Consider the following 13,276-nt stretch of genomic DNA (forward strand, 5'->3'; position numbering starts at 1 on the left):
ATCCTTCTTTTCAAAACGCCTGCTACAAAGTAACCACATGGGTATCTTCATTCCCAAAACTTTACACCTGAAGAGGGAAGGTTTGAAGTTTGATGCACTTGAGATATTGAAAATTTCCAACTGAATTAGACAATGACTTTTCGTATTCTTCCCACTTTCCCAATGAGGTGGTGGTTCTCAACCTCACTCTATTCCACAAACCCTCTCCTCTTTGGCCCTTATTGTCAACAAAATCTTCCTTGCCCCCTCTGACTTCACTTTCCCTCTTCTAATCCAGCATCATACCCTACCCAGTAAAAACCATCATGATACAAAAAAAACTTACTGTTCACCTGAGGGTGACTTAGTGGAAAGCTAGGTTGTGGAATCAACAGCTTTATGCGGAAATACAAAGTGGTTTTGTGTCAACATCTATTATTTGAATTCTTGGCCGGTCTGCTTTAATCATTAGCGTAACATGCGATTGATACCATATATCCACTCTTAAGGTCTTTCAACAGCTGTCATTTCTATGATTGTTATAAAATTTATATACCTATATACCAGCCAATGAAATCGGTCATCCTTTCAGGAATTAAAAAATATCTAGTTAAATGTTTTATAGGTGCAATGGCAGTACCTCCATAATGTATTCATCTTCTAATGCTTCACATTTACAGTTAGTAATATCAAAGTTTTCTTTGGGCATGGTATCTAAAAGGTGCATAAATTAAGCACCTGGTGTATTTTCACACATGTCGATTAAGGGTATGAACTCTGCATTAGGGTTTGAAGAATGAGGAACTTGCAATTAAGTAGTCACCATTTATTTTCTTTGCTTCTCCAAAGGCAATGTGTATTTACAATGCATTCTCTCCCACCACCACAATTACACGAAATTATTGTGTCATGTTTCAGTTATAGATTTGAAATACATTTTCCAAAATTTATCACATCAAATGAAATAAAATTATACACCACTGCATTAATATCATACAGTCCCGATAAGATTATTTGGCAGATTTCAATATTTTCAAATGAATGCTAGTAATATTTCAGGGCATATTGCTGACCAAATAATGAGTAATGCAAAACTTAGGGCAACTTTTACCCATTATGAGAATATTTCATTTGTAATACACATTTTTATTATATATTTATTGCACGTCAGAAAAGAAACTCTCAGAGATATCGATGACTTGCAATTCTAGATATTATTTCTAAGCTGCAGCAACGGGGGATCTAAGTCACAGAACAATTCTTTCTTATTATGCCATTTTTTAGTATTTAATTTCAATCAAGTTAAATAAGTACATTTGCAACTCAACGTGGAGTTCAGTTAACATTTGGTCTACAAAATTACTCATTTATAATGAATATTAATAAGTAAATTGTAAAACAACACATCCACCAATTAAACATGTAAGTACTGTAAGATCAACAGATAGTGACAAAGGGCAATATTTTGCCAATGGATGATTTTTGCATCATATTATGTTAACTTAAGATGCAATCCCAAAAAAATGAACATAAAAGGCATTCTAACATTAAATACATTTTTGAAATCATCAAAAAAGACATGCAAGCAGCAGATACATTCTGAATGAATGTGATAGAAATAATTCCTTGAGGCTGAAATTGAGCAAGCCAAGGTGCACATGAATGTGCGAGTGTTAACTTCCTTTTGCTCAGAATAATATCTCTAACAAATTATGAACATTTAAGCTGGCATTGTCTTTGGACGGCTCCAATTAAAAAAAACACTGTACAAATAAAATCAACATATGCACCATGGAGATCTTAGCTAGGACTAGGTTGAAAAAGCACAGCAATGCATATCGCTATAATGAAATACCAGAGTTTTTTTAATTTCAGCAACAACGTATAAAACTTACCATACAAAATAAGATAGAAAATTTATTTTGTACTAAATAAAAAAAATCACAAATAGCTACCACATTGTGTCATGGCAAGACAGGCATAAATAAATATTTATCAAACATAATAAGTAACCAAAATGGTAAAAATAGGTCCTGTTTCATGGAGCATACAAAGAAAGTAATTTATGGATTTGTTAAAAATTGCACACGTTTCTTCACAGAGAGATACAAGAAATCTGCACAACACATTTGTTAATTGATAAGCCAACCTCATACCTCTTGTTAAATACATATTACATACTTGCAGCTCCAGAGAATATAACTTTACGAAACAGGCATATATTTACTCAAATCTCATTACCATCCCCCATGCAGCACAATTCTAACTCACTCAGAAGTTCAAGCTGTTGGCTACCCAGGAGTAAAAATCTTTTAATTACAGTTGGCAACAATGAAATCCTACAAAAATGTTGCTGGAAAACTCAATAGCACTGCTAAGCAGTTTTTTCACTACATGACTGTAAAACAGCCACTAACACTTGTAGTTGCAACATAACAACTTTATGCAGCCCTCAACTGGATGACACCAAACAAATTGCAGCTTGGGAATTTTTTTAATCATTAACAGATAAGCAAAAGCCTATCTGAAATAAACGAAATCTGCCATTAAATAAGTAAAATTGGTGTAGCTTATATGTAAATGCATTTTTGATACGCATGTGCTTAATTTCATAATGATTGCTTCACAATATTATGTAAAGCCAAGGAATGTACATGAGAGGGAAGTTATCACAGAAAATTACAGAGGTATGTAATTATGAAGGATTAAACCCATAGGATGAAAGAAAACATCCAGTTAATAAATAGAAACATCACCAGTGTTAAACGTAAAATCTTAGTTTTACAGGAGCAACGTGAATGTTTTGTGCCCATATTCACACCGTAAGTCTTGGTAAATCAGTGTGAAAGGAAACAATTCAATCCTCCAGGTCATGTAAAAATGTTCCCACTTTTCACAGATAAAATCCAACTGAACTGTGGCCCACTCATAATGTTCATTCATCCTTGCTGAGTATTACCAAGATGATGCCAACAGACCTGGAAGTACCAGAATTGACGGCACATCCTGAGCAGCCATTGTCACCGATTCATTATAGCACTCATTGGTTTAGGAGAATCTACTGCAACAACCTCCTTCTCCAATTACTGTTGTTCTCCCGTTAAGAGATGGCGAATTGCCATCATACCTTGGAAGCTCTTTGCATCTGGCTTGCTAGTGAAATAAAACATTATTAATATTAGAATATATACGTCAACTCAAATAGACGGGTCCAAATGAAATAAACCACTGAAATCCTGATCAATTAAGTTATGAATATGAAGGAGAGAAATACATATAGTATTAATATTTTATAAGTGTTAGCATTCTGAAATGTTATTCGACGCCTATCGATTAAGATTCTTAGGAGGAGGCCAACATCTCTTCGATGGAATGACAAAATATAAGTCGGAGGTACTCTGCTTAGACAAGCCATAAGTTCTAATAATATTGTTTCCTGTTACAAGAAATTATTAATGCATAAACAATAGGTTATAGAATCATTCTACTACCCCTAACGACTTCGAAATTATCTTACCTCCATTAGGTCTGCGGCAATTTCCATAAACAGTCTTTCCACATTATCTGCTTCCTTGGCAGACGTTTCAATAAAATACATATTATGCCTGGCAGCAAAATCTTCTCCCACGGCAGTAGGTATTTCTCTATCTTCCCTGTCTGTTTTATTGCCTAAAAGTAAACAAAGACCGATGCAAGAGAATGATGTCAATTGGTATTACAACATTCTTCACATTTAATATTCCACGCATTTTCACCACGTTACCAGCCGTCTTCATTATAAGCACACTAACTCTACTATGACAATAATATCTGTCCCACTTAAAGCCCCAACATACCGACAAGAACACGGAGAACTTTACTGCTTGCATACTCTTCTATTTCTCTCAACCAGTCGGGTAGACAGTCAAAGGTTGGTTGACACGATATGTCATATGCAAGGATTAAGGCATGAGCAGAACGATAGTAACTTTGGGTGATAGACCGAAACCTTTCCTGTCCAGCTGTGTCCCATATTTGTAGCTGAAAACACGGAGCATTTACATAATGACCCAATTCAGCCACACCAATGAGTAATTACCAAATATGTTTGAAATAAAACAACCACGTCTGGAATATAAAGACTAAAATTCGATACCTTTATCTTTTCCCCTTCAATTTCAACAGTCTTTATCATGAAGTCCACACCGATTGTTGCACCTTGCCCAGGCGGAAATAAACCCTTGAAATGAAGAAAATGGGCACATTCAAGAGATTCCTAAAAGTATTCGACGATTTCAAGAAAAAACTACATTGTACGTTGGTATTAGTACCTGGGTAAACCTTCTGACAAGACAAGTTTTTCCGACACCTGCATTACCAACTAGCACCACCTTGAACAAAAATTTATAATCTTCCATTTGGAAGGTCTTGAACTCTACTGTAATGAAGCAATTGATTACGCTTTAGGTCACATGATAAGTACTGAGAAATAAATCGACAATTGCCTTAAATGGATACGAATTAATAGTGTAGAATTTCAAAAGTGTTGTTGACATTTGTAATAATTTAATCGGACGTCCAAGTATTGTAATATGATCCTAACTAAAAAAGATATGCCCGAGGTAAATTTTAACTTACTCAGCACGTATATCCTAACGTATATAAATAGAATCCATTAGAGTCCTGATAATCTTATCTATCAGACATACGTGAAGGAGCAGACAACAATTTCCCATTGCGACCTCTTTCGACATTTTCCTTAGGTAAAAGTTGAAATTTATTGGCTGAAGTCTGTTGGGGTAGGTTTGTAACAGCACTTTCAATTCGTTGAGAAACCAACTGAAACACAATGATTGGCTTCCAAGCCAATCAGATTACGCCTATCATATCTGTGATACTTGCGGCGTAGGACTCCATTTTAGGTGAAGTGCATCGTGGAAGTGAATTAACGTTAATAAATGTTGTCGCTGATTACTTATATTTATAGGATTTAATATCAAATTATAAATGCAGCTTGGCTGTGCATTATTCAAAGTATTATCGTGACGCACAATTTAAGCGCTGCGCTGGCAGATGGATTACCGTTACAGACTGCTTATGTGGAGTGTGAAATGGGTGTCTTTGGTATCTTGTTGCGCTGGATGGTGTCGTGAGGAAAGGAATACCTTAGTACTGTAGTTAACCAATTTTTTTAAAAGTGCCTCGAAGATAGTCACAATGTCGAAAGAAGTCGCGGACGAGTATGCATCATCTTTGGCGGATCTCACAGTCAACAGCAAACCTCTGATCAACATGTTAACGATTCTTGCGGAAGAAAATATTGATCATGCCCCTGCAATCGTCCAAGCTGTGGAGAAACATCTTACAAAGGTTAATTATTAGGTTTTTAATTGTGTGTCTTGGATAATATATTATTGAGTTTTATCTGGATTTTAACATTCTTTAATTTATTCATCGTAATAATACCAGTCAAAATAATTTATGATTGTAACATATTTTGCAATAAAAATATTTAAACTGTAATAAATTTGTTCAAAGCGGCACATTAAATTGAAATTTAAGAAGTAATCCCTCGAGTTCACTATTTTGTCCTGTCCGTGCAGCTAACCTATTAAGTGAAAACCTACGGTATACATTTGCAGTACATTACTCTTCTATATTGGGCATAAAAATTAAGAATGGATGTCCAAATGAAAATCTGTATTCTATGTAATATTGTTAAAATAGAAAAGAATCCGGTATACCTGTTTCTTTGAGTCACAGCTCTAAAATTTAATCACGGTTTGGCCATTCAAAGTAACATATTGTTTGTTGCTTAATTTTTCTGCCAAGATTTGTATTTTTGTCTTTCAATAATTATGTAACGATTTTATGCAAATATTAAAGAATATCGTATATTAATTGGGTAATTTTAGTTATCCTGGTAGTATTTGGTCCCATGATTTTTCCTAAAGCTGCAACGTTTGGTCATCACATCGTTGCTACTAATTCAGTTTTTACCAATGTTTGATGCTTAAAATTGCAATATAGAATAATTGGAAAAAGAGCTTTTATATTCATATTAAAAACGGAACGTTATTAAAGGATTGAATATGCCATCAGGTGTTGGCCAGGTGTAAAGTGTGTAGAATTGCTTTTGATTAGACAAGATTTATTCAGTCACATTTTTATTTTAGTTCAACAATTATATTTTTGTAATTTTTACGTTATATGAAGTAAATTGAAATTACCAACCGGAAAGGTGTGGCACATTTTTGTTGTATTTAATAAACAATTAATTATTGACGAGTGATGCTTGTGAAGAAATCCTATTCAGTAATATGCAGTTAGTTTCTGCCAATAAGTTCGATTTTTCATTTTCATTTACAAAATTAAGAAATCTCTAACAACTGTTGAGAAGCTTTCCTTGCAATGGTGATATCCTACGAGACAAGTTCATTTGGACCAGCTTCATATTCGTAAACCACCTTTGATGTGGTCGGCATTTTTCGACTTTGGAAAATGTTAACGTTGGCACATCAATGGCTTTAACATTTTACTGAGTATGCACACATCAAGGCACTGCCGCCATAGACAACAACCACCGTGTGTTTTTGACAACTGCAGGTGATGCCAGAAATCAAGCTGCCAGTTTTGTACCTGATTGATTCCATAGTCAAGAATGTAGGACGTGCTTATGTCAGCCTCTTCACCCAGAACATCGTTTCTACTTTTTGCAGTGTCTTTGTAAAGGTGCGTGAATAAGTTCCTTTTGCATGCAATGACTTTACGACCCCAATTATCCCCCCCATATGTTTTGCTAATGTGAAAGAACTAACTGTAATGAATATTCTAACATTTTGTTGTTTTGCAAACTTAAAAACTAATCCACCATTGATATTTGGTGCAAATGATGCCGGTGGAAGTCTTTGAATCTTAAACTATAGGGTATTACCCCATGTTCAACAGCCGGAAAATGTCTTCAGTATACTTAATTGTACTATCTATTCAGTGTTGTTTTTGCATATTTGTGATTTATAAACTTCAAGGGAATTAAAATGGAAGCATCTTAGGCATTTGCTGTAAAATGTTCTGTGGCTTATAAATTTGTGATAGTCTCTGTATGTCTCTTGATTTTTATTTAAGTATATTAAGTGGTTTAATGCTTTGAAGTGCAGTTTTTAAAGGAAGTTTTGCTTATTCACGAGTTCTCATTAAATTAATTTCAACAAATATATTTCAAAGAATTGTAAATGCCTTTGTAGTTTTGCATATATATGCTTAGGATACTTATAAGTCATCAAATTTAGGTGGACGAACGTACCAGATCACAGATGTTCAAGTTACGCCAGACTTGGAATGATGTGTTTCCATTGAAGAAGTTGTATGCTGTTGATGTCCGTGTGAATTCAATGGATCCAGCATGGCCCATCACTGCACCCACTCCCACCACCAGCATACATCTAAATCCCAGATTTTTATCAATGGTAATTCTTAGTTCTATCATTTTGTATTCCTCCAATTAGTGCAATGATGGGAATCAAAATTCTTTGTAAGGTCTTTTTGGCATGTATAACTTCCCATGAAAGGAAATATTAGGGTTGCATAATGTTTAACCCTCCATTTCTTTTCAAGATATTGAATTGTGCTCTCTTCTTCACTGATATACATGCTAACGCAATTAATGCAGTTCTAATTATCTGGCCATGGTCATATATGTAATTTTTGCAGTGCAGGTCAGTGTTGATTTTCTGTGACTCTTGTTTTACCAGAGTGTAACAGTGCATTATGATAAGTTTTTTGCGGCAGCTCTATGTAACATTAATAAACATACAATAAGCTCTACATATCATTAAGCAGACACAATCATTGAAGCATTAAGTTTTCTATGGTCGAATTTGGGCTCAATTTAAAGTCTGGAGTGGACTCTAAAGAGTTAGTGTGATCTAGGGTGAATATGTTCCTTGAAGTCTGAATTGAAAACAACTTGCAAAGGTAGATGGATGAAGTTTACATAGTTTTATAGCCTAGAAAGTGCTGAGTAGCCGAAGGTAAACTGTATGTACTGCATATCCCTCTAGTCATGTAAAATGTAGTTAGTGTAAATTCAGCATAAACCATAAGTGGTTGTTTGTGCTTATTAATGTAATTGGCACAGTTTGAACTATCCTTTAGACATCATCCTTGTGTTATTGCCTGGATGATTACTCTGAAATAATTCACATCACTTAACTTCTCTTTCTGATTAAAAGATTACCTATATGAGTATACTTCAGCTGAATTAAAAATCAATGATGAAAATTATTTGTCACCAACACATTCACTGGTGATGTCTCTGTGGGTAGAAATTATAGTTAGTGTTAACTAAGATGTTGATGAATTTCATCCCGTCAGGCTGGAAAATTTACTTAAAAATATATGTTAGATATTTTTCCTTAGGAAAATGTCAAGGCTGCACACCCTTAAAAATTACCTTTTATGAATATTTTCTTGGGGAAAGGTGCATTTTTCTATATTTTATGTGGATTTTTGGAAACTACCTTGGCACATAAGAAATATCTTTTGTTTTGTTTTCATTTTATGCATGAGTAAATGATTCATAATTAGTCATTTTAAAGATAGAATATCAGGTGTTATTTTGTATCTGAATTCGTATTTCTATGTTAAAGCTGATATTTGCAATAGTTTTTAGCATTTTGGTAGTCCAAAATGTAGTTCCATCTATACTATTCATCTGTGTGAACATATTGATCAAATATTTTTATAATGGAACGGCTAAGAAGGCCATGCAGTTATACCAATTTTTTGGCAAATTATTCATGTTGGCAATTTCTGTATTGAGGTGCAGGTGAAGAGTATATCAATTAATACAGGTAAAGAGTGTGCCATTATCAACTGAAATATAAGAGAGTATAGCATTATCAAGTGGTATGTTACACTTCACCCGGATACATCAACCTTTTCGTGTTATGTGAATATCTGCATCAGCCATGGGTGTGTCTCATTTGCTGCAATTAGGAAGTAGGCTGGGCTATTCTCTGAGTTAGCATGAACTGCATATTAATTTATAGTTTTATGAAGTTGAGACTGTGCTTGTAGTGAACTATGAAATCAGGTGAGTGGTTCATTTAGTTGGTTGGCTTAGTAATTTGCTCTCAGCGCGACATTAGAGCCATGCTTATGGATGCAGTTTGATTAGTCCTCATTAAAGAGTTTTTATAGTTCATATTGCAAACTTTCTTGTACAGTTTTGTTCAAACTTATTGTACAGTTTTACCTGAAAATTTCCGGATTGCCAAGGGTAAAACTTAATGTCCTGTGCATGCCTGTAGGAATTGTTTTTTAGATTGGTGCAGCAGAGATATTGGTATGTTAATAGCATTAGGTGCAGAGGTGGAGATCACAGTAAGCATTTATTTTTATTATGCCTGAGGAAAAGTTTCTCAGGACTAAATAACACTTCCCTCTACTAATGTACATTGTATATTGAAAAGACAGGGCACATGAGATACCTCTTCATTCGCTGAGGTTCTGAATAAATGTTTCTCATTTATTATAATCATATTCTTGTCTCCCAAGGTTTGGGGACCAGTTTATCATCGGTTAAAGTAATTGATCAATTCACCTCTTTCCTTCCCCTTCGCAGGAACACAATATCATTCAGTACATAATAGCATATAACAATACAAAGACGTACACTAAGAGCAGAATGTTGAGTTTTGAACATGTATGGTGAATAATGATCTGGCTGGTCTCCTCATTTTCTGAGACTGAGATGGTGGTGCCCGAAACTGAGACCATGGCCTTGCAAAATGTGTTGACTTAATATCCTGACAATTATTTTTCTGCAGGTTATTGTTAGGAAATGTACATACCAAATTCTACAAGGAGGATGTCAGTCATCTGGCAAATAACTATGTTATTTTATGGGCGTGGCAAAATTTAATTACTTTATTGTTAACTCGAATTAAGTAATTGAGTGGACTTTCTCTGTAATTCAGCCAAGAAGCCTCCCAACATATCCTTTCCAAACATTTTTTACCAATACCTTGTCATTAATGATAAACTCTTTAACAACAATTGGTGCATTTAAATGAGCTTTGGAAGTCAAAGGCGGCTTTAACACAGACTGTTCTTTGAAATTTGAAAGGATTTCAGAAAGACATTTTTTAGTTGTGGTAGGAAGGCATTTCTGTACAGCAATAGACTGTTATGTGTTCCTGTCTATTTATGACATTGGTTATTAAGAAAGAACATTTTTTATTGCACAGACCTTTCTGCTAAGCCATTTGAAGCTGGATGGTAATGAGAAGGATGAATGGATTAAAGTTACACAATGTTCTGCTCAAAATTTTTGAATAAGGTTAAAACGGATTCTACATGATCACCAAGGTTATATGAAAACCAAACATGGAAAAACAATTTCTTAACCTCTATATCACACTTTGCATTTGTATTAGTTAGTATCCAACCTTTTTAACTCATATACTAATACTATCTGCTGACAGTATTATGTAACATTGATTTACTTTTAAGGAAATCCATTTGAACTCCCAGCCATACATGATTGAAAATAGCCATCCTAGTGAAACCTTTTTTTTCAAAATCAATCAGTATATTCAAATGTTTGATATTTTCCCCCAAGTGCTGTAGATTATTTTCTATTTAGGGCCAGTGCACGTATGATCTCCTACACAGTTTTGAATGCACAGTGTCAGGGTGGTCTCTTTCCAATGTAGCTAACACTCTGGATTGTGGAGTAGAAAGAATCAGTAATTTATATCCCAATAAGAGACATTTTTCCTACAATAATAATGCGCTTTGATGCTTTGACAATTGATTCTAGGCTTCTATCTTAATGATTTGGTGGCCATGCATTTCCAGTATACTATTTGACAACTTTTGTAAAATTTCATCTACCGGTATCCTTTCATTGATCTCCATATTATTATTATTACTTGTTATTACTTTATAAGTTGAAGGGAAATCATGTAAGAGATATAGATTATATGCAATAACTTAATTACTCCCCTTCATGGGTAAAAATGATAATGCATCTACATGGCCAGTGGAGGAAGTTTTTTATGCATAATTTTAAGCTGTTACTAGTATGCACCAATGCTGAATGCATGTTGTCACTTAGGATATCTTCTCAGATGGCAAACATGTTATCTTGGAGCATATGATTAGACCACTGCAATTTTCAACCATGCAAATAATTTGACATTTTTTGTAGGAAACACTGTGGCTAACCTTTCTTGCTCAGGCTGAAAGTAATGTTGTTCAAATTCCAAAGACACCACGGGAGATGCCGCAACAGTAACTTTTTACGGAATCATCTGCTAATATGCATTTCAATGCAACAATTTGTTCAATTTTCTGTGCGGTAGTTAGACTAAAGACATGGCCCTCTCTGTGTTACCCGCTGGTTGATAAAGGACATCTCCTACTCCATAACTAGAGGGCTCACAAGTTAAAATTAGTGTAACCCAGGATCATATGGCATTGAGAACTCATTGCTTGACACTATTTGGTTTGCTGGGAAGCAGCCTTACATCCCTCAATTCCATTTCTATCAAAACATGTTAAGTCAAACAAGGGATGCAAGACTGGAATACATTGGTATAAAAAATAAGTCATTTTTCAAAATTTACTAAGTTGTCTTACATCTTGAGGTTTTGCAGCAGCCATGGTAGCATGCATATTCTCCTAGGCTGGGTGTACACCCTTCCCATCTACCTTATGATCAAGATACTTAATAATAAGGCTGAAAAAGCTGATATTTAGGTTAATTAATTTTGACACTATGCTTCTATTTGGGGTAAGGGGTGTTGAGGTACTTTTTAATGCTTTACTTAATGTGACTTATGAAGTTCACAAACAAACGAATCCTCTAATTTTTATATGGGACAGCTAAAAGAGGTCCTCATTAAACTTGAATCTTGCATGGCATTTCCTGTTGTTTTACAATGGCTAACTCATTTTCAACCAAGTCTTTCAATGCTAATGGTGCCTGTTTAACAGGATGAAAAACAGGGAGGGCATTATATGAGGGTGATTCGTAAAGTATGGTCTCCTATTTTTTTCATGAAAAATTAAATTTATTCTCAACTTTGTGTGCATCGTAGGAAAGGCTGACCTTTTAGCTATTTTTCTACATAGTCGCCCTGACGATCAATAACTTTTTGCATCCTTGTAACCAGCTTTTTAATACTGGTGTCGTACCTTTCTCCCGCTGCACTTCCCCGTCTGACTTGAATTTCTGTCTTCCAAGGTGTTTTTGAGAGTGGGAAACAAGTGCTAGTCGCTGGGGGCAACGTCCAGGATGTAAGGAGGGTGGTCGATGATATCCCAGCCAAATTCATTGAGTAGGGTGTTCGTTTGATGTAACATATGTGGACGTGCATTGTCATGACCCACTCCTTTGGTGAGACAACTTGTTGTAACCAAGGACCTCCAACACAATATTCTGCCTAGGGAAGTAGCCACTCTCTTCATTAAACCCGTTATCTCAACAAGGGTAATTCTTTGGTTATTGCACACCATCTCGTCAATTAGAGCCACCGTTGATTCCGGCAAATTAAGCCACCCCAACCGCTGCTCATTGTGGCTGTTTTCCCGGCCATTAAAAAACTCCCTGCACCACTTCTGCAAGTTTTTGATGTCCATGCACTTCTCACCGTACCTTTCCACTAAATGGCAATGAATTTATATCAAAGAAGCAGTCATCAGTTGGCTTTGCGATGCGGCGGTAGAAAGGTATGGCGCCGGTATTAAAAAGCTGCTCACAAGGATGCAAAAAGTGATTGATCGTCAAGCGGACTATGTAGAAAATAGCTAAATGCTCAGCCTTTTCTATGATGCACACAAATCGGAGAATAAATTTGATGCTACAAGTTCTATTGGTAAATAAAAGGCACAGTTATAGACAGTCCTTTTATGTTGCCAACATATTATACACCATTTTAAGAGTGCAGAAGCACCCATTATTTACCCAAAATGCATATGGTATGTAGATGATATTTTTGGCATGAGTAAATGCAAAATTAATTAAATAGTTCACAGTTAAAATAGCCTACCCATTGTAATGAAATTTATGTATGAAGTAGAACAAATGACTTGCTTTCCTTTGTAGAAGTGTGTCATTAAAGACCAAGGTGCTTTAGAATTAATGTACAGGTGGAATACACTGACAGTTACATCAAAGCAGACTCATGACACCCCTATTGACAAAAAATATTGTTCCACTTTTAATAATATAGTCTTAGCCAGACTCATCCAGTAGCTGGGCATAATGATTGACCTTCACATTATGGTTGTACTTGATCTGTGTGTTAAA

The 13,276-nt window shown here is 35.2% G+C and overlaps 2 protein-coding genes across 3 annotated transcripts in view; one reads left to right on the forward strand and one right to left on the reverse strand.

Moving 5' to 3' along the window:
• Nucleotides 1-790: 790 nt before the first annotated feature.
• Nucleotides 791-4,704, reverse strand: Rab30 (RAS oncogene family member Rab30). The gene is made up of 6 exons (XM_071596762.1): nucleotides 4,597-4,704; nucleotides 4,290-4,396; nucleotides 4,115-4,198; nucleotides 3,816-3,999; nucleotides 3,497-3,648; nucleotides 791-3,132 (listed from the first exon to the last, which is right to left on the reverse strand). The coding sequence occupies exons 2-6, from the start codon at nucleotides 4,374-4,376 to the stop codon at nucleotides 3,028-3,030; spliced, it is 612 nt and encodes a 203-aa protein (XP_071452863.1). The 5' UTR covers nucleotides 4,377-4,396; nucleotides 4,597-4,704; the 3' UTR covers nucleotides 791-3,027.
• Nucleotides 4,705-4,868: 164 nt separating this feature from the next.
• Nucleotides 4,869-13,276, forward strand: part of Pcf11 (Pcf11 cleavage and polyadenylation factor subunit) — a 58,372-nt gene continuing 49,964 nt past the window's right edge. For both annotated transcript variants that reach the window (XM_071596432.1, XM_071596433.1), the window contains exons 1-3: nucleotides 4,869-5,328; nucleotides 6,565-6,690; nucleotides 7,248-7,424. In XM_071596432.1, coding sequence (XP_071452533.1) covers nucleotides 5,176-5,328; nucleotides 6,565-6,690; nucleotides 7,248-7,424 — 456 coding nt within the window. In that variant the 5' untranslated portion in view covers nucleotides 4,869-5,175. The remainder of the gene's footprint in view (nucleotides 5,329-6,564; nucleotides 6,691-7,247; nucleotides 7,425-13,276) is intronic.

The sequence above is a fragment of the Hetaerina americana genome, unplaced genomic scaffold, assembly GCF_022747635.1.
Source record: "Hetaerina americana unplaced genomic scaffold, ioHetAmer1.1.p SCAF_8, whole genome shotgun sequence".
Classification (NCBI taxonomy): domain Eukaryota; kingdom Metazoa; phylum Arthropoda; class Insecta; order Odonata; family Calopterygidae; genus Hetaerina; species Hetaerina americana.